Raw genomic sequence first — 27,193 nt, forward strand, 5'->3', positions numbered from 1 at the left:
AATCCCAGTTCCCTCAGCCTCTCCTCATAAGTCATGTGTTCCAGACCTCTAATCATTTTTGTTGCCCTTCGCTGGACTCTCTCCAATTTATCCACGTCCTTCTTGTAGAGTGGGGCCCAAAACTGGACACAGTACTCCAGATGAGGCCTCACCAATGTCGAATAGAGGGGAACGATCACATCCCTCGATCTGCTCGCTATGCCCCTACTTATACATCCCAAAATGCCATTGGCCTTCTTGGCAACAAGGGCACACTGCTGACTCATATCCAGCTTCTCGTCCACTGTAACCCCTAGGTCATGGAATCATAGAAGATTAGGGTTGGAAGAGACATCAGGAGGTCATCTAGTCCAATCCCCTGCTCAAAGCAGGACCTACCCCAACTAAATCATCCCAGCCAGCCCCTTGTCAAGACGGGCCTTAAAAACCTCTAAGGATGGAGATTCCACCACCTCCCTAGGTAACCCATTCCAGTGCTTCACCACCCTCCTAGTGAAATAGTTTTTTTCCTAATATCCAAGCTAGACCTCCCCCACTTGAGACCATTGCTTCTTGTTCTGTCATCTGCCACCACTGAGAACAGCCTAGCGCCATCCTCTTTGGAACCCCCCTTCAGTTAGTTGAATGCTGCTATCAAATCCCCCCTCACTCTTCTCTTCTACACTCTAAAATAAGCCCAGTTCCCTCAGCCTCTCCTCATAAATCATGTGCCCCAGACCCCTAATAATTTTTGTTGCCCTCTGCTGGACTCTCTCCAATTTGTCCACATCCCTTCTGTAGTGGGGGGACCAAAACTGGATGCAATACGCCAGATGTGGCCTCACCAGTGCCGAATAGAGAGGAATAATCACTTCCCTCGATCTGCTGGCAGTGCTCCTACTAATACAGCCCAGTATGCCATTAGCCTTCTTGGCAACAAGGGCACACTGTAGACTCATAATCAGCTTCTCGTCCACTGTAATCCCCAGATCCTTTTATGCAGAACTGCCACTTAGCCAGTTGGTCCCCAGTCTGTAGCAGTGCATGGGATTTTTCTGTCCTAAGTGCAGGACTCTGCATTTGTCCTTGTTGAACCTCATCAGATTTCTATTGGCCCAATCCTCCAATTTGTCGAGGTCAGTAGAGACCTTATCCCTATCCTCCAGCATATCTACCTTTCCCCCCAGTTTAATGTCATTCGCAAACTTGCTGAGGGTGCAGTCCATCCCATCAAAGTTAAGTAATTATAGATGCTGGAACAGCTTCAACAGGAAAGACTGATAAAGTCCTGCCCTAGAATACCCTGGAGCCAAGTGGTTAGGGTACTCATCTAGAAGTACTAGTAATACATTTTGAGACCTCTCAGTTTTTAATCCATTTAAATGTGCTGTGTTAATTTTATATCATTCTAGTTTTTTTTTTATCAAAATGTCATGGGTAGGGCCCTACCAAATTCAGGGTCCATTTTGGTCAATTTCATGGTCATAGGATTTAAAAAATCACAAATTTCATTATTTCAGATATTTAAATGTGAACTTTCATGGTGTTGTAATTGCAGGGGTCCAGACGCAAAAGGAGTTGTGGGGGGCTCACAAGGTTATTGTAGGGGGGTTGTGGTACTGCTACCCTTACTTCAGCGCTGCTACCTTCAGAGCTAGGCCCACAGTCAGAGGCCGCCACTCTCTGGCTGCCCAGCTCTGAAGGCAGCAGCAGAGAAGCAAGGGTGGCATGATGTGGTTTTGCCACCCTTACTTCTGCGCTGCTGCTGGTGGGGCACTGCCTTTAGAGCTGGGCGCCTGGCCAACAGCCGCCAGCTGTCCAGCTCTGAAGGTAGCACAGAAGTAAGGGTGGCAATACCATGACCCCCCTAAAATAACCTTGCAACCCCCCCAACCCCTTTTGGGTCAGGACACCCAGTTTGAAAAACGCTAGTCTGCTTCGACAAAATCTGTATGGTATAGGGTAAAAGCACACAAAAGACCATATTTCACAGGGGCTGACCAGATTTCACGGCCATGAATTTGGTAGGGCCCTAGTCATGGGGACCAAGTCAAATGCTTTACAGAAGTCTAAGTATATTACATCCACACTATTACCTTTATCAACCAAATCTGTAATCTCATCAAGTTTGTTTGACAGGACCTATTTTCTGTAAACTTGTATTGATTGGCATTAATTATATCACTCTCCTTCAATTCTTTGTTAATCAAGACCTGTATCAGCCATTCCATGATCTTGCCTGACATCGATGTCAAGGTCCTTCTTTTTGTGCTTTTTAAACATTAGCACAGCATTAGCTTTCTTCCAGTCTCCTGAAACTTCCCCAACATTCCAAGACATACTGAAAATCAACATTAACTGACCAGCTCTTTTAAAACTCTTGGAGGTGTTTTGCTTAAACTGTAGAAAGAGACTGAGTCTGGGAAGTGTCCCCTGAAAGGTGAACATTTCACAGAGACCTGAGTGACTGAAAGCAGCCTCTCCAATCCCTTCCTAGTCCCTTCAAAGTGTTGGCCGGAGGGTGGACAGCCAGGGGGCCCTGGGCTCTGTTACTCACTTTCTGGGTAGTGCAGGACACGTCCCTGACCCTCTGCCCAGAGATCTACAAAAGGGAATACTACTCCAGTGTCAGTTGCCTGTGCAGCAGGGCTTCCCCGGCTCAGGTGCTGCATGCAGGAAGGCAAAGCTTGGTATTTATTACAGAGGGCCCCGCTGACCCTCACTCCCTCAGCTTGTTCACCCTCAGTGTCCTTTCCCTCTCAGATCTTAGGGGTCTTTGCCACCATTGGAGAGCCTTTGTCTGGTTAGGCTCTTGTCGCTTTGGAAGCAGTATGAGTTAAACCATAGAAAGTCCTCATTCCCAAATACATGTCCACATGGTGACTTAGAGCAGTAGAATTATCACAGTATAGTTATGCCAGAAAATTTCCCCACATAGACAAGTGCTCAGTCACTCTTCATCCCTCCTTTCTGCCCTAGTGTCGCTTCCCTGTTTCTCCTGCTTCCTCCCCTCCAAATCCCTATGGAGAAGGGACGAAGGCCCAGAGCTTCACAGGTATTTAGGCTCCTAACTCCCACTGAAATCAATGGAAGTTAGGTGCTAAACACCACTGAGGATCTGGGAGACTCTAAGATCCTATTTCAAAAAGGCTTTTCCAGCAGGGCTCCCCCAAGCCTGATCTCCCCTTGGTCCCTTTATTTCTCCTCTGCCTGCCATCCCATGAGAAGGGAAGGAAAGTTGGAGCAGCAGAGTTTGGGTGGCACAGGGTCCAGTTTGATCGTGGACAGGGAGGAGGTACAGGTTCTAGCATTGGAAAAGCAGAGAGAAAACAGTGCCTACTCTTCCCTCTGTGTACTTCTCAGCCAGGCACCTTCCTTTCTCCACCTTACCCACCACTCTTGTCCCTGGCAGATGAGGATCTAGGGCATGCTTCAGGAAAGGGTAGAGCTGGGGGTGACACAATGATTAGCCCCTGGCTGCCCTTCACTGTTCTTTGCTCATGTATTTCCCAGCCTGTGTCCGCAGGCCCAGCTCCTTTGTGTGCCTTTGAAGCTCACTTGTCTCTGTACCCTCTGCTCATGCTGGGGTCCTGGCAGGGTCAGCGTGGTGGTTTGGCCACTCGCAGCACTCCCTGGAGCCACAGTATGTTGGATTGTATGCAGTGAGGGGCTGACTGTAGGTCCCCTGTGCACTGGGGGGCAGGTCAGTGTTACACCCGGTAAAAAAGGGATCCTGGAAGCTCCGGTCAGCACTGCTGACCGCGCTCTTGACTGTCCGGTTGGCGGCACAGTGCAGCAGGGCTGGCAGGCTCCACGCTAGCCTCCGCACCATGCGGCTCCCGGGAAGCAGCAGGCATGTACTCCCTCCAGCTCCTACGCATAGGGGGAACCAGGGGGCTGCATGCTGACCCTGCCCCAAGCGCTGCCCCCGCAACTCCTATTGTCTGGGAACGCAGGCCAATGAGAGCTTCAGGGGCGGTGCCTGCAGATGGGGCAGCATGCAGAGCCGCCTGGCCGCGCCTCCACATAGGAGCCAGAGTGGGGACATGCTGTTGCTTCCAGGAGCTGCTTGAGGTAAGAGCCGCCTAGAGTTTGCACCCCTGAGTCACCCCCCATGCCCCAACCTCCTGCCCCAGCTCTGATCCCCCTCCCACCCTCTGAACCCCTCGATCCCAGCCCTGAGGACCCTCCTGCACCCCAAACTCATCATCCCCAGCCCCACCACAGAGCCCACATCCCCAGCCAGATCCCTCACCCACCCTGCACCCATCCCAGAGCCCTCTCCTGCACCCCAAACTCCTCATACCTGGCCCCACTCCAGAGCCCTCATCCCCTCTCACATCCCAACCCACTGCCTCAGCCTGGAGCTCCCTCCTGCAATATGAAGTCCTCATTTCTGGCCCCATCCCAGAGCCTGTACCCCCAGCCAGAGCCCTCACCCTCTCCCGCACCCCAGTCCCCTGAGCCAGCCTGGTGAAAACGAGTGAGTGAGTGAGGGTGGGGAGAGCAAGTGACAGAGGGAGGGAGGGATGGAGTGAGTGGGGCGAGGCGTTGGAGAAGGGGCAGGGTGTGGGTGGGGCCTCAGAGGAGGGGTGGGGCAGGGGGCAGGACAAAGGTGTTTGGTTTTGTGTGAGTGTAAAGTTGGCAACCCTAGGGCAGGTAGGGTTGCCAGGTGTCCAGTTTTTGACTGGAACACCTGGTCGAAAAGGGACCCTGGCGGCTCCAGTCAGCACCGCTGACCGGGCCATTCAAAGGCTTGGCAACAGTGCAGCAAGGCTAAGGTAGGCTCCCTGCCTGCCTTGGCTCCACATGGCTCCCAGAAGCAGTAGCATGTCCCCCCTCCAGCTCCTACGCATAGGGGCAGCCACGGGGATCCACATGCTGCCTCCCACCCCAAGTGCTGGCACTTCAGCTCCAGTTGGCCAGGAACTTCGGCCAATGGGAGCTGCGGAGGCAGCGCCTGCAGATGGGGCAGCACGCAGAGCCACCTGGCCGCGCTGTGTAGGAGCCGGAGGTGGAACATGCTGTTGATTTGGGGAGCTGCTTGAGGTAAGCGCTGCCTGGAGCCTACACCCCGACCTCCCCCACAAGCCTCAACCCCTTGCCCCAGCCCTGATCCTCCTCCCACCCTCCAAACCCCTTATTCCCAGCCCGGAGCCCCCTCCAGCACCCCAAACCCCTCATCCCCAGCCCCACCCCAGAGTCTGCACCCCCAGCTGTAGCCCTCACACACCCCGCACCTCAACCACCTTCCCCAGCCCCCTGAACCCCTCATTTCTGGCCCCAGCCCAGAACTTGCACCCTACAGCCCAGACCCCATACCCACTCCCACACTCCAAGCCCCTGCCTCAGCCCAGAGCCCCCTCCCATATTTTGAAGCCCTTGGCTCCACCCCCCAGTCTGAAGCCCCTTCCTTCATCTCAAACCCCTCATCCCTGGCCCCACCCCAGAGTCCATACCCCCAGCCGGAGCCCTCACCCTCTCCCGCATCCCAACCTACTGCCTCAGCCTGGAGCCCCATCTCACACCCTGAACTCCTCATTTCTGGCCCCACCCCGGAGCCCGCACCCCCAGCCAGAGCTCTCACCCCTCCCACACCCCAGCTCCCTGAGCCAGCCCAGTGAAAATAAGTGAGTGAGTGAGGGTGGAGAGAGCGTGCAACAGAGGGAGGGGGGATGGAGTGTGCGGGGGCGGGACCTTGGAGAAGGGTTGGGGGAGGGGAGGGGAGGGTCTTTGGAGGAGGGGTGGGGGAGGGGTGGGGCACATGTGTTCAGTTTTGTGTGAGTAGAAAGTTGGCAACCCTAGGAGCAGGGGCAGGGCAGGTGGTAGGGTGACCAGAAGTCCCGATTTTATAGGGACAGTCCTGATTTTTGGGTCTTTTTCTTATATAGGCTCCTATTCCCCCCCCACCCCCATCCCGATTTTTCACATTTGCTGTCTGGTCACCCTAGCAGGTGGCAAAATGTCACAAGCCTGGTGAGTAATTATGGAGGCGATTGCCATCCTGCATACAGTTGCACAAACCCACTTGGCCAACTGCTCCCAGAACATTGTTATTATTTAAGTGCCAACAGTGAGCTGGGAACAGAACAGGGCACAGTCCAGACCCTGCCTTAGGGAGCTCACAGTCAAGTATACAAATACCACAAACACACAGGACACTCTGGAGGTCTCTCTTTCACCCTCACACACACACACACGCTCGTTTTCTGGGGTTGTATTCACTAGAACATGACCCTGCGCTAGGACATGGAAGACCCCCCACCTTGCAGGCAGCATAGGATGGAGTGAATGGGGGGAGGCATTGGAGAAGGGGCAGGGCATGGGTTGGGCCTCTGAGGAGGGGTGGGGCAGAGGGCAGGGCAAGGGTGTTCAGTTTTGCGTGAGTATAAAGTTGGCAACCCTAGGGCAGGTAGGGTTGCCAGGTGTCCAGTTTTCGACGAGAACGCCTGGTTGAAATGGGATCCTGGCGGCTCCAGTCAGCACCTCTGAGTGGGCCATTAAAAGGCAGCATAGGTGGGGCAAGCGCGCTCAGCATCATGTTAACAGGCCGTGGCACACCTTGATGTTGTACCTAGTAAAAGTGACAGTGCTGATCTCACCTCGCCTTGCCTACGCTGCCGGCAATGCTACCAATTCCTCACTCATGTTCTAATGCAGTGTCGATCCCTAGTATAGATTAACCCAAGGGTGTTGGATTTCAGACTTCGTGGGAGAGGTGGGATTGGATAGGAAGGAGGTGAGGGGCTCAAGCGATGGGGAAGAGCATGGGAGAGGCAGCTGAATTCACTGGGGAAGTGGGCAAGAGAAGGGGAGCAGATGTGGTGGCGCAGAGCTGGATTTGGGTTTAAGGTGAAGAACTTGCTAAAGAAAGGCAAGTGGAAGGCAGTGGGGATGGTAGTGTGCAGGCATGGGCCAAGAGGCTGCAGAAGTGAAGGCAGATGACCCAGAAGGCATGGCAGAGAGAGCTCCCTCCCGCCCAGTCCCCTCAAAGATTTGATGCCTGCATACGGCACTGGTGGACCAGCACTGGACTGTCTGCCATTATGGTGGCCACATTGTAAAAACAATGTTGAAAAATTGGAGAGGTTGCAGAAAAGAGCCACAAAAATTATTTGAGGGCTGGAGAAAATGCCTGACAGTGCGAGACTGACAGAGCTCTATCGGCTTAGTTTGTATAAAAGACGATTGAGAGGTGACTTGATTACATTCTCACACTCCTTCCTCCATCGCTCTCAATATTAGTGTTGCCAACCCTTCCAGTTTCACCGGGAGTCTCCCAGAATCAGGCTGTATCTCCCAGAGGCTATTGAAGCCAAACCAGAAGAATTTAGGCACTAAAAGTCCAGTGGTACAGCGGGGCTAAGGCAGACTCCATGCCTGCCCTAGCTCTGCGCCACTCCCGGAAGCAGCTGGTACATCCCTGTGGCTCATGGGGGGGAGTGTCAGGGGTCTCCATGCACTGTCCCAGCCCCGCGCGCTGACTCCGCAGTTCCCATTGGCTAGGAACTGTGGCCAATGGGAGCTGGGGGGGTGGTGCCTGCAGGCAGGGGCAGCATGCGGAGACCCCCTAACCCCCTGCCTAGGAGCCGCTGCCAGAGGGATGTGCCGGTTGCTTTCGGGACCCGCCCGAGGTAAGCACCGCCCGGCTGGAACCCACCACTGTCCTCCCGCACCATAACCACCTGCCCCAGCCCAGAGCCCACACCCCACACTCCAACTGCCTCCCAGAGCCCACAGCCTTCACCTCCTCCTGCACCCCAACCCCCTGCCCCAGCCTGGTGAAAATGAGCTAGTGAATGATGGTGGGGTAGAGCGAGCAACGGAGGGAGAGGGAATGAAGTGGGCAGGAGCGGGGCCTCAGAGAAGGGAAGGGGAAGGGGCAAGAGTGTTTGGCTTTGTGTGATTAGAAAGCTGGCAACCCTACTCAGAATTGCCCCGCAAGCTGTCTCACAGTCTCTCCCCCTCCCCCAAGCCCTCACATTCTCTCTCTACTCTCCTGTATACCTCTGATAGTCTCTTTCCCCCTCCCAAATACTTCTCAGGGTCTCTCTCCCTTTCCCCCCAATCCCTCTCAGTCTCTGTCCTCCTCATCTCCTCCTTTGGGGCTTCCCTTTCTCCCTCACTGGCCCAGAGTTTCCTGCTCTGCCCCCCTCCCTTCACTTCCCTCTGCCAGCTGCTCTTCTCACCAAGGCCCCTCCCCTGGGTGTGGATGTTGCCGCAGGCTTTGGGTTGTCTTCTCCCAGTTCCCCTTTGGGTTCTCCTTCCCTTTCAGTGCGCTCTCCTGTACCCCCACTGCCATGTTCTCTCTCTCCCATCCAGCCACTGTCCTAGTCCTAGCCATGCCAGTGGCTGTTGACCCACAGCGGCTTGTGTGGGGAGAAGGGAGAAGTGCAGCAGTATTGGTGCCCAGGTCAAAGCTACAGGCAGGACCACATGAGAGCAGGGCCCGAGGGACCAGCCAGCATGCATGGGGCTGTGGCCTGGGTCCCTGGGGAAGTCAGAGTGAGTCCAGCCCTGTCGCCTCATCCCTCTCATCTCCAAAGTCAGGTACACAGAGCAGGGAGGCAGCACACAGTCCTGTGGCCAAGCAGACAGCCTGAGGCTCCAAGGAACTCTCTTAGCATGAAGATCTTCTCTTCGGAAGCATTTGGAGCTGACTTCTCCTGGCAGGGGCTGGGGAGAAGTAGGCAGGGGCAGTAAGGCAGTGGGACTAGCTGTGTGTGAGTCTTACCTGCTGCCATTCTTGGCTGTGTATTTGTTTCCCCTGTGATTTGGTTTGGGCTGGAACTGGCCCTGATGCAGCAGAGACAGCAGCTGAGAGATTTGCTGTAAGACAGGAAGAGTCTGTTGATTGCATGCAGTCACCACTCAGGATGCTTCCTGTCAGGATGTCCCCTTCTCACTGTGCTGGCTCTTTATAGTGTTTCCTTCTCTTGCAGATGGTTTGGCATTCCCACTTGGAGACTGAAACCGAAAAGTGAGCAAGCAGCCCCCCAGCCTCAAGCCCCAGCGCCTGCTGCCTCTGCACATCCCTCTGACTCCCTTCGCAGCACAGACTGTATTCAACTACACTTACGCTTGGGGAAAACAAACCAGGCACCACTCCCTCTCTATGTGACAACCCCCCCTTCCCACAGAGCTTCCCTGTGGCAGTGCTGAACTCAGTCGGGGGGGGGGGGGGGGCAGGGATTTTGGTGTGCTGACTGCCCCACTGAGCCCCTGACATGTCCCAGCACTCTCCCAAATTGGGCCGCCCTTTGTGCAGGGTGAGGAGAGGCTGGCTCCAGGTTGTACCCTGGGAATATTTACCCAGACAGAACACGTCAAATTCTTCCCTCAGTGAGCCCTCTACATGCCCAGAGATTCACAGGAGACTGTGAAGGATAATATGGCCCTTCAATCTAACACAGCCGAGAGGCAGCTCCTACCTGAACAGGAGGCGACTCCATAGCAAGTTCTCCCGTGGGGTCCTGCTCTGCAAGTGCCACCATAGACAGCCTCACTAGGCTTCTCAGGAGGTGCTGGTGGGGATGGGCTTCCCTGGGCCCTGGGTCTGTCTTGGCAATTCTCTGTCTCTTCAGAGTCATGTCTGAGGGCTGAGTAGTTGGCAGTGAGAGGTCGCAATTCTCATCTCCCAAAGGCTTCAGCTGTGGCTTCTCTAAGCTTTTGGAGTGAGTTTGTGCATCTTGAAGGCTTGAGCTCTCTTTTGATGCATTTCTTAGCCTGTGTGGGTGGAAGGGTCTGCACTGTATTGCAGGGAGATTGAAGGCATCTTTCTGTTCAGCTGGACCTTTCTGGTTTCTAAGGGTCCTGTACAATGTTGGGGTTAAATGAAATGGAGTCTGCAGTGGGTCATCCCAGGAACTTTCCTTCAGCAAAGCTTCTTCACAGGAGCGAACTTGCTCAGCCTCACTCTGCACAGCTTGCCTGTTTCTGAGTACAGGGACTAAATATATATCTGTTTTCTGAATGTGTTTGTGGGGCTTCTTGAGCTGCTGATGTCTGTGGGCATCTTCCGCTTCCCTGCAGTTGTAGGCCATGTTATCTTTCTTCTCTCTTTTGCATATAGACACAATTAAAGCCAAAATAAGAAGAAAAGTGCCTAATAGCACAACTAGGCAGATAACAGTCACCATGGATGGGCTCAGCATCTGAGCCTCCTGGGCTGAGTTTGTCAGCTGGTCAAGATGATTTCTGAAACTTAACTGCACAATGGCTTTAGCCTGCAGAGGTGAGTTCCCTTGATCCCTTACCAACACCCCCAATTCCCATTCCCTGCCAATGAGGCTGCTGGCATTGCCACTGTTGATAAACACCTGCCCTGACAGTGGATCAATGAGAAACAAACTGGCATCATTCCCACTCAGAATATCATAGTGAAGGGCCCCATTCAGGCCAGAATCTGCATCACTGGCAGATATGGTGAATAGCAGGGAAACGTTTGAACTGGGTGTTGGTGTCATGGTGGTTACTGCTGTACCTTGGGGGCTGTCGTTCCCTAGGGATAGCCACAGGCATCCGGTCTGTGCATTGACTAGAACAATGATCCTTGCTTTGCCTCCCACCAGCACTGGCTGCACGATCACTGGGGAATTATCATTCCTATCAAGCAGACGAACCCTAACAGAAACATTAGACACAAGTTTGGGGTGACCCCCGTCTTCTGCTGTCACCAGGAATTCCAGACTTGTCATTTGTTCATAATCAAAAGCTCTGAGCGCAAAGATTTCGCCAGTTTTTGAATCAATAGAGACCAAATCTGAAACAAGGAAGTCCTGGATGCTATAAGTGACTTTTCCATTAAAATCTAAGTCAGCATCGTGAGCCTTGACAGTAATCAGATAGGATGGAGGCATATTGTTCTCAGCAATGGTGACATCATATGTAATTCTTTCAAACAGTGGTGGGTTGTCATTGACATCACTGATGCATACAGTGAGGTGTTTCCTAGCGGCTAAGGAGTGGTTCCCATTGTCCTGGACCATTAATGTCAGGTTATATTCTGCCCACCTCTCCCTGTCCAAGATGGCATTGGTCAACAGCATATAAGTGTATCTGTTGGTCCTTTTCAATTTGAAATGCTCAAGTCCTTGACTAAGGTAACAATGCACCTGTCCATTGTTTCCAGAATCAGGATCGCTTACTGTCACCAGAGCAACAAAACTGTCCTTAGGAAGAGCTTCAGATAGCACTGGCACCTGGGCAGCCCAAGTGATGTGCACATCTGGGGCATTGTCGTTGACATCCAGGACCTTGATGAGGATCTTGCAGTGTGCTGGGATAGGGTTGGCTCCAAGATCCCTGGCTTGTACATCTACTTCATAGGTATGGTTTTCTTCATAGTCCAGTGGGCGTCTCAGAACTACACTGCCTGTCTTGGCTTCAATGATGAACATGTTCAACACCTCCAGTGAAGCATGTTTACTGAGTGAGTATTCTACCTCCCCATTGGGACCCTGATCAGGGTCAGTGGCTGTAAGGTTTATAAGAATTGTCCCAGGCAAAGCATCTTCCCAGATTTCCACTGTCAAAGAACTCTCTGCAAACATGGGGCTGTTATCATTGGAGTCTAAAACAATTACCCTAAGTAAGGTTGTGCCTGATTTTGGTGGTTCTCCATGATCAAAGGCAGTCAATACTAGATCAAAACAAGAGTGGAGCTCTCTGTCCACTTCTTTAACAACTACAAGTTCTGCATGTTTAGTTCCATCAGATCCAGAAATTACATCCAAAGCAAAGTGGTCACTGGGTGATAATGAGTAAGAGCAGAGGGCATTGGAGCCAGTGTCTGGATCGAGGGCTCGGTCCAGTGGTATCCGTGTTCGTAAAGATGCACTCTCTGATATTTCTAGTTCCAGCTCAGGTTTTGGAAATCGGGGTGCATGATCATTGATGTCCAAGACCTGAATCTCCACGTGGATTAAAGCCAAGTGTGTGGCAGCCAGCACATCAAAAGAGAACAAGCATGGATCGTTGTGCCTGCATAACTGCTCTCTGTCCAATCGCCCTGCTGTGCTAAGCAAACCATCTCCAGACCCAACACAGACAGGGAGCTCCTTGGGGAAATGCAACTGCTGGAAGGTCTCTACTGGTTCACTTCTCTCTTTCCAGCCAAAATCCTCAGATAATTTCCCTATCACAGTTCCACTTGGCACTTCTTCTAACACTTTGTATTGCATAGCAAAGGGGGCCACCTCCTGGCAATCCACAAAAAGGAAAAAGTGCCAGCACAACACCAAGAATTGAAGCAGAAAGTGTGACAGCAAAAGCATGCTTCTGAGAAAGCCAACCACACTGTTGCTCAGCCCCAAGACAGATGGCTTTGTCCTCAAAACTTTGCACACCCAGACCAAGCTTAAAGAACCTGACAATCATTTCTGTTTTCACCCAAGGACAGTCCCATTTCCAGATACCATAAGAGTATGTTACCAGCTGAAGGAGGAACAGAAATCCCAGGCAGATCCAGCTACATTGAGAGAAAATCCCCACCTTCTCCACCAGTGCCTAGAAGAACAGGTAGGAGGATCCAGCTGTTGTCCAGGCTGAAAAACTTCAGTGTAGGGGGAAGAGAGAGGAGTCTTTGCAAATACAGGCTGACTCTGGCAATGCAGACTCCAGTCGGCTGCCTGCCAGCACTGGGAAGCAGAACAGCTGCTGTTTCCTAGGGAAACCCCACCTACAGGAAAAGGGAGGAACAAGAGTGCCAGTACAATGCCTTCCCAGGAGTGGTGAGCTTTGTGGGATTAGCTGCTATGTGGCTCTGGGAAAAGTTTGGATATTCATAGAGTTTAAGGCCAGAAGCAACAATTATGATAATTTTGTCTGACCTCTTGCAGAACACAGGCCAGAGAACCTCAGTCAGTAATTCCTGCATCAAGCCTGTAAGTTCTGTATGAACTACAGCAGATCTTTTAAAAAGACATCCAGCCTTGACTTAAAGACTGGAAATGATGGAGAATTGCCTGTGTCACTAGATAAGTTGTTCCAATAGTTAATTCCCACCACTGTTTAAAAATGTATGGCATAAACACATGGAAAAATCTGTGTGGTGCACAAAGTCTGAGACATGCATCTCACCATGCCCCATTGCTGCCATATTCGCCCTGGCCCCTTAAGCCCATCCTGCCAAGCAGTTTCCCTAGCACAACCCCAGGTGTTTCTACCTCGCTGACTCCTCTGTCTGTACCACTGCAATGCCCACTCTTCCCTGTCCCTCCTCTGCTTCTGCCCTTACAGCCTTCCTAGGCATCATTGCTACTGCTGCCCTCTCTTACGCTTGGCCCATCACTGCACCTGTCCCACTGTTGTCCCCCCACCCCGCACTTCTGAATGCTGATTTTGCCCATCTCACCCTCAGCTTCAGCCTAGTACTGCCCCATTATCCAACCCTGAGTTATCTCTTCCTGTTGTCATGTTAACTTCGACTGCAAACTCTTCAGAGCAGGAACTCTGACTTTAAATACTTTTAAAAGTGTTTCATGGGCATCCCAGGTACTTAATACTACTAATAATTAACCTGCTCTCCCTCGCCTTTGCTCCTGGCACTTAATCTCAAATGCTACCTGGGCATCAGGACACTTGGGTTCTATTGTTGTTTCACAAACTCACTGAGTGACTTTGAGCAGTGCCAAGTAGAGCAGGACAGTTACCTCCTGTTTCTTACGTATGACACTCCTGTTAATACACCCCAGAGTAATCTTAGCCTTTTTTGCAAGTGCAGCAATTGTTGACTCATATTCAATCTGTGATCCACTCTAGCCTCCAGGTCCTTTTCAGCAGTTCTACCATCTAGTGAGTTATTCCCCATTTTGTAGTTGTGCATTTGATTTTTCCTTTGTAAGTGAAGTCTACTTGTCTTTATTGAATTTCATCATGTTGATTTTAGACCAATTCTCTAATTTGTCAAGATAATTTTTAATTCTAATCCTTTCTTCTGTAGCCCAAGGTCCAGTGTGCTTCAACAGCAGCCCTGGGAACTACAAGTTGTGGACTACAAACTGTGGTATGTTGGAAGAACTTCCTTGTTCCTGCCAGGATGTACCCCTTAGAATCAACAGGAAGGAAGTGTTACAATTTCTTGGATTCACTGGCTATTACAAGAGATACATCAAAGGCTACTCCAAACTGGCAGCCCCAATATTCAGATTAACTGCAGGTGAAGCCCAGACCAGAATGAGAAATCAGAGGGGTCCCACTAAGATACTCAGTACTGTTTGGACAGGTGAATGTGACCAGGCTTTCACAGAGCTGAAGACAAAGCTGACTACTGCACTAATACTGGGATATGCCGATTACAGCTTACCATTCATACTCCAGACAGACTCATCCACAGAGGGGCTAGGAGCTGTACTGGCTCAGATTCAGTCAGGGAAGGAGAGGGTCATAGTTTATGCCAGCAGGGGCTTAACTCCTTCTGAAAAAAAAAATTCCGCCCATAAACTGGAGTTCTTGGCATTAAAATGGGCAGCTGCAGATAAATTTAGAGACTATCAGCTAGGACACTAATTTACAGTACTGACTGACAACAATCCACTGAACTATGTTACTACTACTGCTAAATTGAACGCAACCAGTCAAAGGTGGATGGCAAAGCTGGCAGAGTTCAACTTTGACATAAAGTACCAGCCTGGGAGAAGTAATGCCAATGCTGATAGCCTGTCTTTGTTACCCCGAGAGGAGGTGGCAACAGTTTTGAATGCTGGATGCAATGTGTCCTCCAGAGCAACCCAGGGTGAATGCCAAAGGAATGCAATGCAGAGAGCTGAGTCACTCCACAAGCCAGGCATAGAATTAATTCCAGGCCTGCCTAAGAAAGAATTGAGAAGGCTACAGGAAAAGGATGCAGTAATCTCCCACGTAAGGTCCTACCTGCCCAGGCAACGGGCACCCAGTGCCCAGGAGAGGCAGAAGGAAGAAACACCAGTGCTGACATTACTGAATCAATGGAAGCAATTGCAGCTGGTAGAGGGGATCCTTTACAGGAGGACAACAATCCTGGGAGAGGGACAGATCCAACAGGTGGTGCTGCTAGAGAAACTCCAGAGAGAAGTGTTTGAAGCTCTGCACATGGACACGGGATACATGGGCATTGACCATATGGTGGATATCATCCACAGTCGCTGTTATTGGCCAGGCCACCATGCCGGGGTGATGTCTCTCTTGCAAAAGGTGCTGCCTAAGAAAGAGAGGCATCTCTTGTTGGGCCAAGAATTCCAAAAGCTCAATTGGGTTCATGATATGTGTTAATGTTTATATTGGATATATTGGTTATATTGGTCATCATCTGGACCCATGGAAAAGAAGCCCTTGAGGAATTCCACCATGATTTCAACAATTTCCATCCCACCATCAACCTCAGCCTGGTCCAGTCCACACAAGAGATCCACTTCCTGGACACTACAGTGCTAATAAATGATGGTCACATCAACACCACCCTATACCGGAAACCTACTGACCGCTATTCCTACCTACATGCCTCCAGCTTTCACCCTGACCACACCACACGATCCATCGTCTACAGCCAAGCTCTGCGATACAACCGCATTTGCTCCAACCCCTCAGACAGAGACAAACACCTACAAGATCTCTATCAAGCATTCTTACAACTACAATACCCACCTGCGGAAGTGAAGAAACAGATTGATAGAGCCAGAAGAGTTCCCAGAAGTCACCTACTACAGGACAGGCCTAACAAAGAAAATAACAGAACGCCACTAGCCATCACCTTCAGCCCCCAACTAAGACCCCTCCAACGCATTATTAAGGATCTACAACCTATCCTGAAGGATGACCCAACACTCTCACAAATCTTGGGAGAAAGGCCAGTCCTTGCCTACAGACAGCCCCCCAACCTGAAGCGAATACTCACCAACAACCACATACCACACAACAGAACCACTAGCCCAGGAACCTATCCTTGCAACAAAGCCCGTTGCCAACTGTGCCCACATATCTATTCAGGGGACACCATCACAGGGCCTAACAACATCAGCCACACTATCAGAGGCTCGTTCACCTGCACATCCACCAATGTGATATATGCCATCATGTGCCAGCAATGCCCCTCTGCCATGTACATTGGTCAAACTGGACAGTCTCTACGTAAAAGAATAAATGGACACAAATCAGATGTCAAGAATTATAACATTCATAAACCAGTCGGAGAACACTTCAATCTCTCTGGTCACGCAATCACAGACATGAGGGTCGCTATCTTAAAGCAAAAAAACTTCAAATCCAGACTCCAGCGAGAAACTGCTGAATTGGAATTCATTTGCAAATTGGATACTATTAATTTGGGCTTGAATAGAGACTGGGAGTGGCTAAGTCATTATGCAAGGTAGCCTGTCTCCCCTTGTTTTTTTTCCTGCAAAACCCCCCCCAAGACGCTCTGGTTAAACTTGGATTATTGCTGTGCACATTGTAAGATGAGCTGTTGCCAGCAGGAGAATGAGTTTGTGTGTGTGGTTTTTGGAAAAAAAGGGGGGTGTGTGTGGGGGGGGTGAGAAAACCTGGATTAGTGCTGGAGGTGACCCACCTTGATTATCATGCGCATTATAAAGAGGGGTTTCAAAGGGGGATGGGCTGTTGCCAGCAGGAGAGTGAATTTGTATGTGTGTGTTGGGGGGGGGTGGGGGTGGGGAAAGGGTGAGAAAACCTGGATTTGTGCTGGAAATGGCTCTACTTGAGGATCACTTTAGATAAGCTGTTGCCAGCGGGGGAGTGAGGTGGGAGGAAGTTTTGTTTCATGGTCTCTGTGTGTATATAATGTCTTCTGCAGTTTCCACGATATGCTATGCATCCGATGAAGTGAGCTGTAGCTCACGAAAGCTCATGCTCAAATAAACTGGTTAGTCTCTAAGGTGCCACAAGTACTCCTTTTCTTTTTATTGGTTATATGGTTATCCAATTTCCTTGTTGTGTAAAGAAGCCATTTTGGGTTCCAAAATGGAACCCTAGTTTTCAAAATGGACTCCTGGGTCATCTGACCCAACCGTCCCACTCTTTTTGATTTAACTCTTGTAAACAACTTCCAGTTTAGACTGGGGAATGCACAGGGTTTTTGCTTAAGGAGGAATTTTTCCCGCCAAGGAAAATATATAAGGGTGATCAGCACTCACAATCAGGCTGTCCATCTTAGTGGCAGGAGTGCGTGCGTTTTCCTTTTCAGGTCAACTAGATCAGGACCAGTAACATCAACATCACGTTAAGATCTTCTCCTCAAGGGACACCTTAGAGTCCTCTCCTGTGGCTTTACATTAGCCAAGGGATTGTAGGTCCTAAGCAACCAACATGGCCTGTGATGGGATGTTAGATGGAGTGGGATCTGAGTTACTACAGAGAATTCTTTCCTGGGTATCTGGCTGGTGAATCTTGCCCATATGCTCAGGGTTCAGCTGATCGCCATATTTGGGGTCGGGAAGGAATTTTCCTCCAGGGCAGATTGGAAGAGGCCCTGGGGCGTTTTCTCCTTCCTCTGTAGCATGGGGCACGGGTCACTTGCTGGAGGATTCTCTGCACCTTGAAGTCTTTAAACCATGATTTGAGGACTTCAATAGCTCAGACATAGGTGAGAGGTTTATTGCAGGACTGGGTGGGTGAGATTCTGTGGCCTGTATTGTGCAGGAGGTCAGACTAGATGATCATAATGGTCCCTTCTGACCTTAATATCTATGAATCTATGAAAACACCTCCCCCATAGACTGATGACGGCACTTGAACTGTGAAGAAGGTTGCTATAATCGGCCTCTTATTTGATTACTTACCTTGCGGTCTATGATTTGGCCTAAGGGTTTGTAAGGGGCCAGCTTCATGCCACCTATTGTAATCGCTGTAATTGAATTATTTTTCTCTCACCCCATTTTCCCTTATCCTGTATACCAATCCCCACAATACACTTGTTCCTGTTTGCATCAAGATACTACGACTCCTCATTATTTACAGAACCTACAGGTGAGAGATACTGAGAACGGGAAATGAATAATAAATTTATAGGGTTTATGTCTGCATCTTCCTTTCAATTTTCTGATCCTATCACTCTGAAGGGGAATTTTCTGATCCTATCACTTACCTCAATCCATACGAGTAGGCCCCTGGGGCTAGTGTGCCTCGATTTTCTCACCCTGGAACCATCCTGGGATGCCTTTGTAGTCACTGACCACTTCACTCACTGTGCTCAGGCATACCCTACTCGTGACCAGCGGCATCTACTGTGGCCAAGGTGATGTGGAAACAGTTCATCTGCCACTATAGCATCCCTGAAAGGATACAAAGGGATCAGGTGAGAATTTTTGAAAGTAATCTCCTGGTCCGGTTTTGGAAACTGTTTGGAACTTCAAAGAGCAGAACCACGCCCTGTCACCCTGAAGGGAATGGGACTACTGAGTGGTTCAACCAAACACTCATGAATATGCTGGGAACCCTGTGTCCGGACCAAAAGGCGAACTGGAAGGACTATATTGAGCCCATGACTCACACCTATAACTTCACCCGGCATGAGTCCACTGGGTTTTCCCCATTCTTCTTAATGTTTGGACGGCACCCAAGATTAAAGGTAGATCTGGCCCTGGGTTCCCCCCACCGGGGAGATGAGAGGGTGGAGGTGGAGGAGTACATGTCCCGGCTAAGGGAATGCCTAGAGAGAGCATATCATCAGGCTGCACAGGCATCTGAAGCCGCCAAACGTCACCAGAAACAGTACTATGACTGCCAAACGCGAGAAGCCCCACTGACTCCTGGAGACAGGGCACTAGTAGCCAGAGAGAAGAAAGAAAAGGAGTACTTGTGGCACCTTAGAGACTAACCAATTTATTTGAGCATAAGCTCACGAAAGCTTATGCTCAAATAAATTGGTTAGTCTCTAAGGTGCCACAAGTACTCCTTTTCTTTTTGCGAATACAGACTAACACGGCTGTTACTCTGAAACCAGAGAGACAGAAATTGGGAGACAGATGGGAACCAATTCCATATATCATGATCAGAAGACAAGGGGACTTGCCTGTCTATGCTGTAGAGCTGGAATCAGGAGGAGGGGAACAGATGATACACTGTAACCAAATTACACCATGCATGTTTCTACCTATCGGTGGAGTCAATCAACCAGCAAGCAGGAAGGTACAAATGGAGGGAGCCAAGCTGGGACTTGAGGGAAACTTCCCATTGGAGGCAGGGAAGGAACTTAGTGGGGGCTCTGTAGATAAACCAGGCTGCTATAGGGGAAAGAAAACCACTGGTGGGTAATGTATACAGGGGATACCTGGGACATGGGGGATGGGCAGTGCAATGAAGGGGAGCCAGGGTTACACTGTACAGGGTTACAAGACCCAGACTCAGACCATTTTGACTCAGACCCTCAGTACTCTGACCTGGAAGAGCCTGACCAGACCCTGGGGACCGCAGGAGGAAACCCACCAAACTGAGGAGAGTCTGAATGAACTTAATTGGACTGGAGAAGGGCAGACAGAGTGGGATCATATTGGAGCGGTGCCCAGAGATAGTTTACCAGCACCTCGGCGCTCAACAAGACAGTGATGGGCACCTTTCTAGCTCGATTTGGAACAGTAGGCTGCCTGATGAAAGAGGAGCAGAGACCAGGGGTTTGGCCAGTGCTGCTGTGGAGTGACGTGCAACAGGAAGCTCTTGGAAACATTGAAAAAGGGGGTGGCATGTGATATTCAAGCTGAGAGATTTTTGACTAAGGAAAGGGACGAGGTCACCCTTTCAATAAGTGGGGGGAGGGTGTAAGCCCACAGTCCAGTGTGCTTCAACAGCAGCCCTGGGAACTACAAGTTGAGGACTACAAAGTGTGGTTTGTTGGGAGAACTTCCTGGTTCCTGCCAGGATGTAACCTCTTCCCCCCACCAGCAGGAGGTCTCAGCACTGACTGAGCTGGCAGCACATAACAGGCAAATTGAGAGGAGGCTGCTGGACTGTAATCCTGTTCTATGTTCTTTACAGAATAAAGACTTGTTCCTGGAGGTTTTTCTGAGTGGGTGTCATAACCATACAGCTAAGGGTAGCCTAGAATTCCTCCTTACCTGTAAGGGGTTAAGAAGCTCAAATAACCTGGTTAGTACCTGACCAAAAGGACCAATGGGGAAAGAAGATACTTTCAAATCTTGAGGTGGGGGGGAGGCTTTGTTTTGGTGTGTTCTCTTGGGAAGCAGAGAGGCATCAGGTCAGAAAACTCCTTCTCCTATAAACCATCCTAAAAGTCTCTCATATTACAAAGTGTAAGTAAAAGCCAGGCAAGGCGTGTTAGATTATCTTTTGTTCTGCTTGTGAATTTTTCCTTTGCTGGAGGGAGGTTTATTCCTGTTTTTTGTAACTTTGAAACTAAGCCTAGAGGAAGTTCTGCTGTGTTTTTGAATCTTTTGTTACCCTGTAAAGTTATTTTCCATCCTGATTTTATAGAGGTGATTTTTACCTTTTTTTAAATAAAATCCTTCTTTTAAGAACCTGAGTGATTTCTCTATTGTCCTAAGACCCAGGGGCTTGGGTCTGTGATCACTTTGTAACCAATTGGTTAGGATATTATTCTCAAGCTCCCCCAGGAAAGGGGGTGTAAGGGCTTGGGGGGATATTTTGGGGGAATAGGAACTCCAAGTGGCCTTTTCCCTGATTCTTTGTTAAATCACTTGCTGCTGGCAGTGTACGTCCAAGGGCAAAGAATTTGTGCCTTGGGGAAGTTTTAACCTAAGCTGGTAGAAATAAGCTTAGGGGTTCTTTCATGTGGGTCCCCACATCTGTCATGCTGGTCCCCACATCTGGGGGGAGGGATAGCTCAGTGGTTTGAGTATTGGCCTGCTAAACCCAGAGTTGTGAGTTCAATCCTTGAGGGGGCCATTTAAGGATCTGGGGCAAAAATTGGGGATTGGTTCTGCTTGGAGCAGGGAGTTGGACTAGATGACCTCCTGAGGTCCTTTCCAACCCTATGATTCTATGATCTGTACCCTAGATTTCAGAGTGGGGAGGGAACCCTGACAGTGGGTCTGGTCTTGAGGTGAACACACACTAACACACAACACAGAGCACACAAAGGAGCCTCAGGCTCAGTTTACCAAAGTTGTGTAAAAAGTCACAAGGGAAGCTATCTTGAACAACCTCATACTGGGCCAGTGAACAGAAGATGGGGCTACACTTCCAAAGTGCTTTCAAGCTCTCCCACCTTGGTGTCATCCATAGATTTTCTAAGCATACGCTCCACTCCAGCTGCGAGGAAGAATTTAATCAAAAATGGGAGTGGTAAGTGGGAATCATTTATGAATACCTTACGAGTTGCCCAAAGCCACAATTCCACAATTGAGGAAGACAGTTGAACTGGTCAAAAAAAAACTGACCTGAGTTAGAGGTGAGGTAAAGGCAGCTATAAAAAATAATATATAACAAATGGGAAGTTGATAGTAATGTATATAAATCAGAAGTTAGGAAATGTAGAAAATTGATAAGGGAAACAAACGGACACAAGGAAAAATCTATGAGAAGGAGTTTTTAAAAATATATTAGGAACAAAAAGAATCCTGAAAACAGTACTCGTCCATTACTACTTGGAAATGGTAGACTTATCAATAATGCAGAAGTGTTCAATAAATATTTCTGTTCTGTATTTTGGGAAAAGACAGATGATATGGTCTCATAATATGGTGACAATAACACTCTTTCAATTCCACTGTTCTCTCTAGAGGATGCTAAATGGAAGCTACTAAAGTTAGACATTTTTAAATCAACAGGTCCAGATAACTTACATCCCAAGAGTTTTAAAAGAACTGTTTGGGAGCTCACTGGACCATTAATGCTGATTTTCAATAAGACTGGAAAAAAGCTAACATGGTGCCACTTTTATAAAAGAGTAAATGGGATGATCCAGCAAATTAGAGGCCTATCAGTAGGAGTAAAGAGGTTATTTTACCTTTGTGTTTTGCACCGGTGTAACCACTGCTGGAATTCTCTGTCCAGTTCTGGTGCCCACAATTCAAGAAGGAGGTTGATTGCAGAGGGTTCAGAGAAAAGCCACAAGCATGATTAAAGTATTAGAGATCATGTCGTACAGTGATAGACTCAAAGAGCTCAATATGTTTAGCTTAACAAAGAGAAGTTTAAGTAGTAACTTGATCACAGTCTGTAACTATCTACATTGGGAACAAATATTTAATAATGGGCTCTTTAGTCTATCAGAGAAAGGTCTAACAGGATCCAATGGCTGGATGTTGAAACTAGACAAATTCAGATTGGAAATAAGGTGTAAAAGTTAATGGTGAGAGTAATTAACCATTGGAACAGTTTACCAAGGTTTGTGGTGGATTCTCTATCCCTAACAATTTAAAAATCAAGACTGGATGTTTTTCTAAAAGATCTGCTCTAGAAATTATTTTGGGGAAGTTCTCTGGCCTGTGTTATACAGGAGGTCAGACGATCACAATGGTCCCTTCTGACCCTGGAATTTATTAATCTATTTATTATCCAAGACATTAATGAAAATTTTGAATAGTATCAGACTCAGGACAGATCCCTGTGGGACCCCACTAGATAAGATTAAGATTCACGATGTGACGGAGAGACTGCCGAGACTCATCAAGCCCTCAGATCGCTACCCCTTCCTGCTTCTCCACGTGGCCACCAATGATACTGCCAAGAATGACCTTGAGCGGATTACTGCGGACTACGTGGCTCTGGGAAGAAGGATAAAGGAGTTTGAGGCGCAAGTGGTGTTCTCGTCCATCCTCCCCGTGGAAGGAAAAGGCCGGGGTAGGGACCGTCGAATCGTGGAAGTCAACGAATGGCTACGCAGGTGGTGTCGGAGAGAAGGCTTTGGATTCTTTGACCATGGGATGGTGTTCCATGAAGGAGGAGTGCTGGGCAGAGATGGGCTCCACCTAATGAAAAGAGGGAAGAGCATCTTTGCGAGCAGGCTGGCTAACCTAGTGAGGAGGGCTTTAAACTAGGTTCACCGGGGGAAGGAGACCAAAGCCCTGAGGTAAGTGTGAAACCGGGATACCGGGAGGAAGCACAGGCAGGAACGTTTGTGAGGGGAGGGCTCCTACCTCATACTGAGAATGGGAGGCGATCAGCAGGTTATCTCAAGTGCCTATATACAAATGCACAAAGCCTTGGAAACAAGCAGGAGGGCTTTAAACTAGGTTCACCGGGGGAAGGAGACCAAAGCCCTGAGGTAAGTGGGAAAGTGGGATACCGGGAGGAAGCACAGGCAGGAACGTCTGTGAGGGGAGGGCTCCTACCTCATACTGAGAATGAGGGGCGATCAGCAGGTTATCTCAAATGCCTATATACAAATGCACAAAGCCTTGGAAACAAGCAGGGAGAACTGGAGGTCCTGGTGATGTCAAGGAATTATGACGTGATTGGAATAACAGAGACTTGGTGGGATAACTCACATGACTGGAATACTGTCATGGATGGTTACAAACTGTTCAGGAAGGACAGGCAGGGCAGAAAAGGTAGGGGAGTAGCACTGGATGTAAGGGAGCAGTATGACTGCTCAGAGCTCCGGTATGAAACTGCAGAAAAACCTGAGTGTCTCTGGATTAAGTTTAGAAGTGTGAGCAACAAGAGTGATGTAGTGGTGGGAGTCTGCTATAGACCACCGGACCAGGGGGATGAGGTGGATGAGGCTTTCTTCCAGCAACTCGCAGAAGCTACTAGATCGCACGCCCTGGTTCTCATGGGCGACTTTAATCTTCCTGATATCTGCTGGGAGAGCACTACAGCGGTGCATAGACAATCCAGGAAGTTTTTGGAAAATGTAGGGGACAATTTCCTGGTGCAAGTGCTGGAGGAACCAACTAGGGGCAGAGCTCTTCTTGACCTGCTGCTCACAAACCGGGAAGAATTAGTGGGGGAAGCAAAAGTGGATGGGAATCTGGGAGGCAGTGACCATGAGTTGGTTGAGTTCAGGATCCTGACACAGGGAAGAAAGGTAAGCAGCAGAATACGGACCCTGGACTTCAGGAAAGCAGACTTTGACTCCCTCAGGGAACTGATGGGTAGGATCCCCTGGGGGACTAACATGAAGGGGAAAGGAGTCCAGGAGAGCTGGCTGTATTTCAAGGAATCCCTGTTGAGGTTACAGGGACAAACCATCCCGATGTGTCGAAAGAATAGTAAATATGGCAGGCGACCAGCTTGGCTTAACGGTGAAATCCTTGCGGATCTTAAACATAAAAAAGAAGCTTACAAGAAGTGGAAGATTGGACAAATGACCAGGGAAGAGTATAAAAATATTGCTCGGGCATGTAGGAATGAAATCAGGAGGGCCAAATCACACCTGGAGCTGCAGCTAGCAAGAGATGTTAAGAGTAACAAGAAGGGTTTCTTCAGGTATGTTAGCAACAAGAAGAAAGTCAAGGAAAGTGTGGGCCCCTTACTGAATGAGAGAGGCAACCTAGTGACAGAGGATGTGGAAAAAGCTAATGTACTCAATGCTTTTTTTGCCTCTGTCTTCACGAACAAGGTCAGCTCCTAGACTGCTGCGCTGGTCATCACAGCATGGGGAGTAGGTGGCCAGTCCTCTGTGGAGAAAGAGGTGGTTAGGGACTATTTAGAAAAGCTGGACATGCACAAGTCCATGGGGCCGGACGCGTTGCATCCGAGAGTGCTAAAGGAATTGGTGGCTGGGATTGCAGAGCCATTGGCCATTATCTATGAAAACTCGTGGCGAACAGGGGAAGTCCCGGATGACTGGAAAAAGGCTAATGTAGTGCCAATCTTTAAAAAAGGGAAGAAGGAGGATCCTGGGAACTACAGGCCAGTCAGCCTCACCTCAGTCCCCAGAAAAATCAGGGAGCAGGTCCTCAAGGAATCAATTCTGAAGCACTTACACGAGAGGAAAGTGATCAGGAACAGTCAGCATGGATTCACCAAGAGAAGGTCATGCCTGACTAATCTAATCGCCTTCTATGATGAGATTACTGGTTCTGTGGATGAAGGGAAAGCAGTGGATGTATTGTTTCTTGACTTTAGCAAAGCTTTTGACACGGTCTACCACAGTATTCTTGTCAGCAAGTTAAAGAAGTATGGGCTGGATGAATGCACTATAAGGTGGGTAGAAAGCTGGCTAGATTGTCGGGCTCAATGGGTAGTGATCAATGGCTCCATGTCTAGTTGGCAGCCGGTATCAAGTGGAGTGCCCCAAGGGTTGGTCTTGGGGCCGGTTTTGTTCAATATCTTCATAAATGATCTGGAGGATGGTGTGGATTGCACTCTCAGCAAATTTGCGGATGATACTAAACTAGGAGGAGTGGTAGATATGCTGGAGGGCAGGGATAGGGTACAGAGGGACCTAGACAAATTGGAGGATTAGGCCAAAAGAAATCTGATGAGGTTCAACAAGGATAAGTACAGGATCCTGCATTTAGGATGGAAGAACCCAATGCACTGCTACAGACTAGGGTCCGAATGGCTAGGCAGCAGTTCTGCGGAAAAGGACCTAGGGGTGACAGTGGATGAGAAGCTGGATATGAGTCAACAGTGTGCCCTTGTTGCCAAGAAGGCCAATGGCATTTTGGGATGTATAAGTAGGGGCATAGCCAGCAGATCAAGGGACGTGATCGTTCCCCTCTATTCAACATTGGTGAGGCCTCATCTGGAGTACTGTGTCCAGTTTTGGGCCCCACACTACAAGAAGGATGTGGATAAATTGGAGAGAGTCCAGCGAAGGGCAACAAAAATGATTAGGGGTCTGGAACACATGACTTATGAGGAGAGGCTGAGGGAACTGGGATTGTTTAGTCTGCAGAAGAGAAGAATGAGGGGGGATTTGATAGCTGCTTTCAACTACCTGAGAGGTGGTTCCAAAGAGGATGGTTCTAGACTATTCTCAGTGGTAGAAGAGGACAGGACAAGGAGTAATGGTCTCAAGTTGCAGTGGGGGCGGTTTAGGTTGGATATTAGGAAAAACTTTTTCACTAGGAGGGTGGTGAAACACTGGAATGCGTTACCTAGGGAGGTGGTAGAATCTCCTTCCTTAGAAGTTTTTAAGGTCAGGCTTGACAAAGCCCTGGCTGGGATGATTTAATTGGGGATCGGTCCTGCTTTGAGCAGGGGGTTGGACTAGATGACCTCCTGAGGTCCCTTCCAACCCTGGTATTCTATGATTCTATGATTCTATGTCCTCCCAGTTTGACAGTGGGCAACTGATAACTACACTTTGGGTATGGTCTTTCAACAAGGTACACACTCACTTTATACAAATTTCATCTAGCCCATATCCCTAGTTTGCTTAAGAGAATGTCACATGGGACTGTGATCGTAAGTACCTAAGAAATCACTGATTTTTAGTTCTGTGATCAGTTCCCTTTAATCTGTCAAGATGAGGTCTGATATATAATTCCTCTGTGTTGGGTACAACACATTTTGAGTTCGGAAATTATCATCAATAATATTTAGAAATGATGAGGACATTTTATTACTGGCAGGATGAGCTATCCAGTTTATATCACTCATATTTAAGCCCCCCATGATAATGCAGTTTTTTTCCCTATACATCATAGTTAGATGCTTAAGAAGCCATGCATCTGTTCCCTAGTGTGATATGACGATCTGGGGGAAACATTAACTTGTACCCCATCTTAGCATTAGCTGTTAGAAGGAAAGAGTTGTGAACTCCTGGTTCACTAACTTACAAGTGTTCAAGTGAGTCATTTTCACTTACCTTAATAATTTATGTGAATTCCCTCTCCCTGCCAAAGCCACACCTTTTAGGTTCAGTAATTAATCCAGGTCTAATTCAATTACTCCACAGAATAAAGTTATTAATTCTACTATTCTAATGTCTGTCTCCAAGTAACTACCAGTTTTTGTTTCCCACCCTTATGTACAGTTCTGCTGGACCGTGTTATTGAGTGCCATCAAGTGGGTCTTTGATCACAGACCTGGTTAAAGCAGATGGCTGTGATTAGAACTCTTCATCCAGGTTAAATGGAAGGAGCAATTAAATGCCCCTTCATGTAGTGAGAGCTGGAAATAGAAACCTCCACCTAACATACTGAACCACATGGCAAAACCTGAGGAAGAACTAACCCAGGGACAATACAAGTGATTTCCCTGGGACTGGGGTCTGGTCTACACTACAGACCAATATTGGTATACATATGTCGCTCTTGAGGTGTGAAAAATCCACACCCCTGAGCGACGTAATTATACTGAGCTAACACCCCTCCCCCACGCAGACAGTACTATGTCAGTGGGAGAGCTTCTC

At 49.0% G+C, this 27,193-nt stretch overlaps 1 protein-coding gene and 1 long non-coding RNA gene across 2 annotated transcripts in view; one reads left to right on the forward strand and one right to left on the reverse strand.

The window, feature by feature from the left end:
• The window catches only part of PCDH12 (protocadherin 12), a 33,053-nt gene extending 20,512 nt beyond the window's left edge, over positions 1-12,541 (reverse strand). Inside the window, exons 1-2 of the mRNA XM_007056303.4 lie at positions 9,411-12,541; positions 8,714-8,808 (exon numbers count right to left, since the gene is read on the reverse strand). Of these exons, the coding sequence (XP_007056365.1) occupies positions 8,714-8,808; positions 9,411-12,254 (2,939 nt within the window). The 5' untranslated portion in view covers positions 12,255-12,541. The remainder of the gene's footprint in view (positions 1-8,713; positions 8,809-9,410) is intronic.
• Positions 10,085-15,381, forward strand: LOC119566905. Its single transcript, XR_005226404.1, has 3 exons — positions 10,085-10,213; positions 11,111-12,498; positions 13,922-15,381. It is a non-coding gene; the product is annotated as an uncharacterized LOC119566905 (long non-coding RNA).
• The last annotated feature ends 11,812 nt before the right edge of the window (positions 15,382-27,193 follow it).

The sequence above is a fragment of the Chelonia mydas genome, chromosome 8 (genome assembly GCF_015237465.2).
Source record: "Chelonia mydas isolate rCheMyd1 chromosome 8, rCheMyd1.pri.v2, whole genome shotgun sequence".
In the NCBI taxonomy this organism is placed as follows: domain Eukaryota; kingdom Metazoa; phylum Chordata; order Testudines; family Cheloniidae; genus Chelonia; species Chelonia mydas.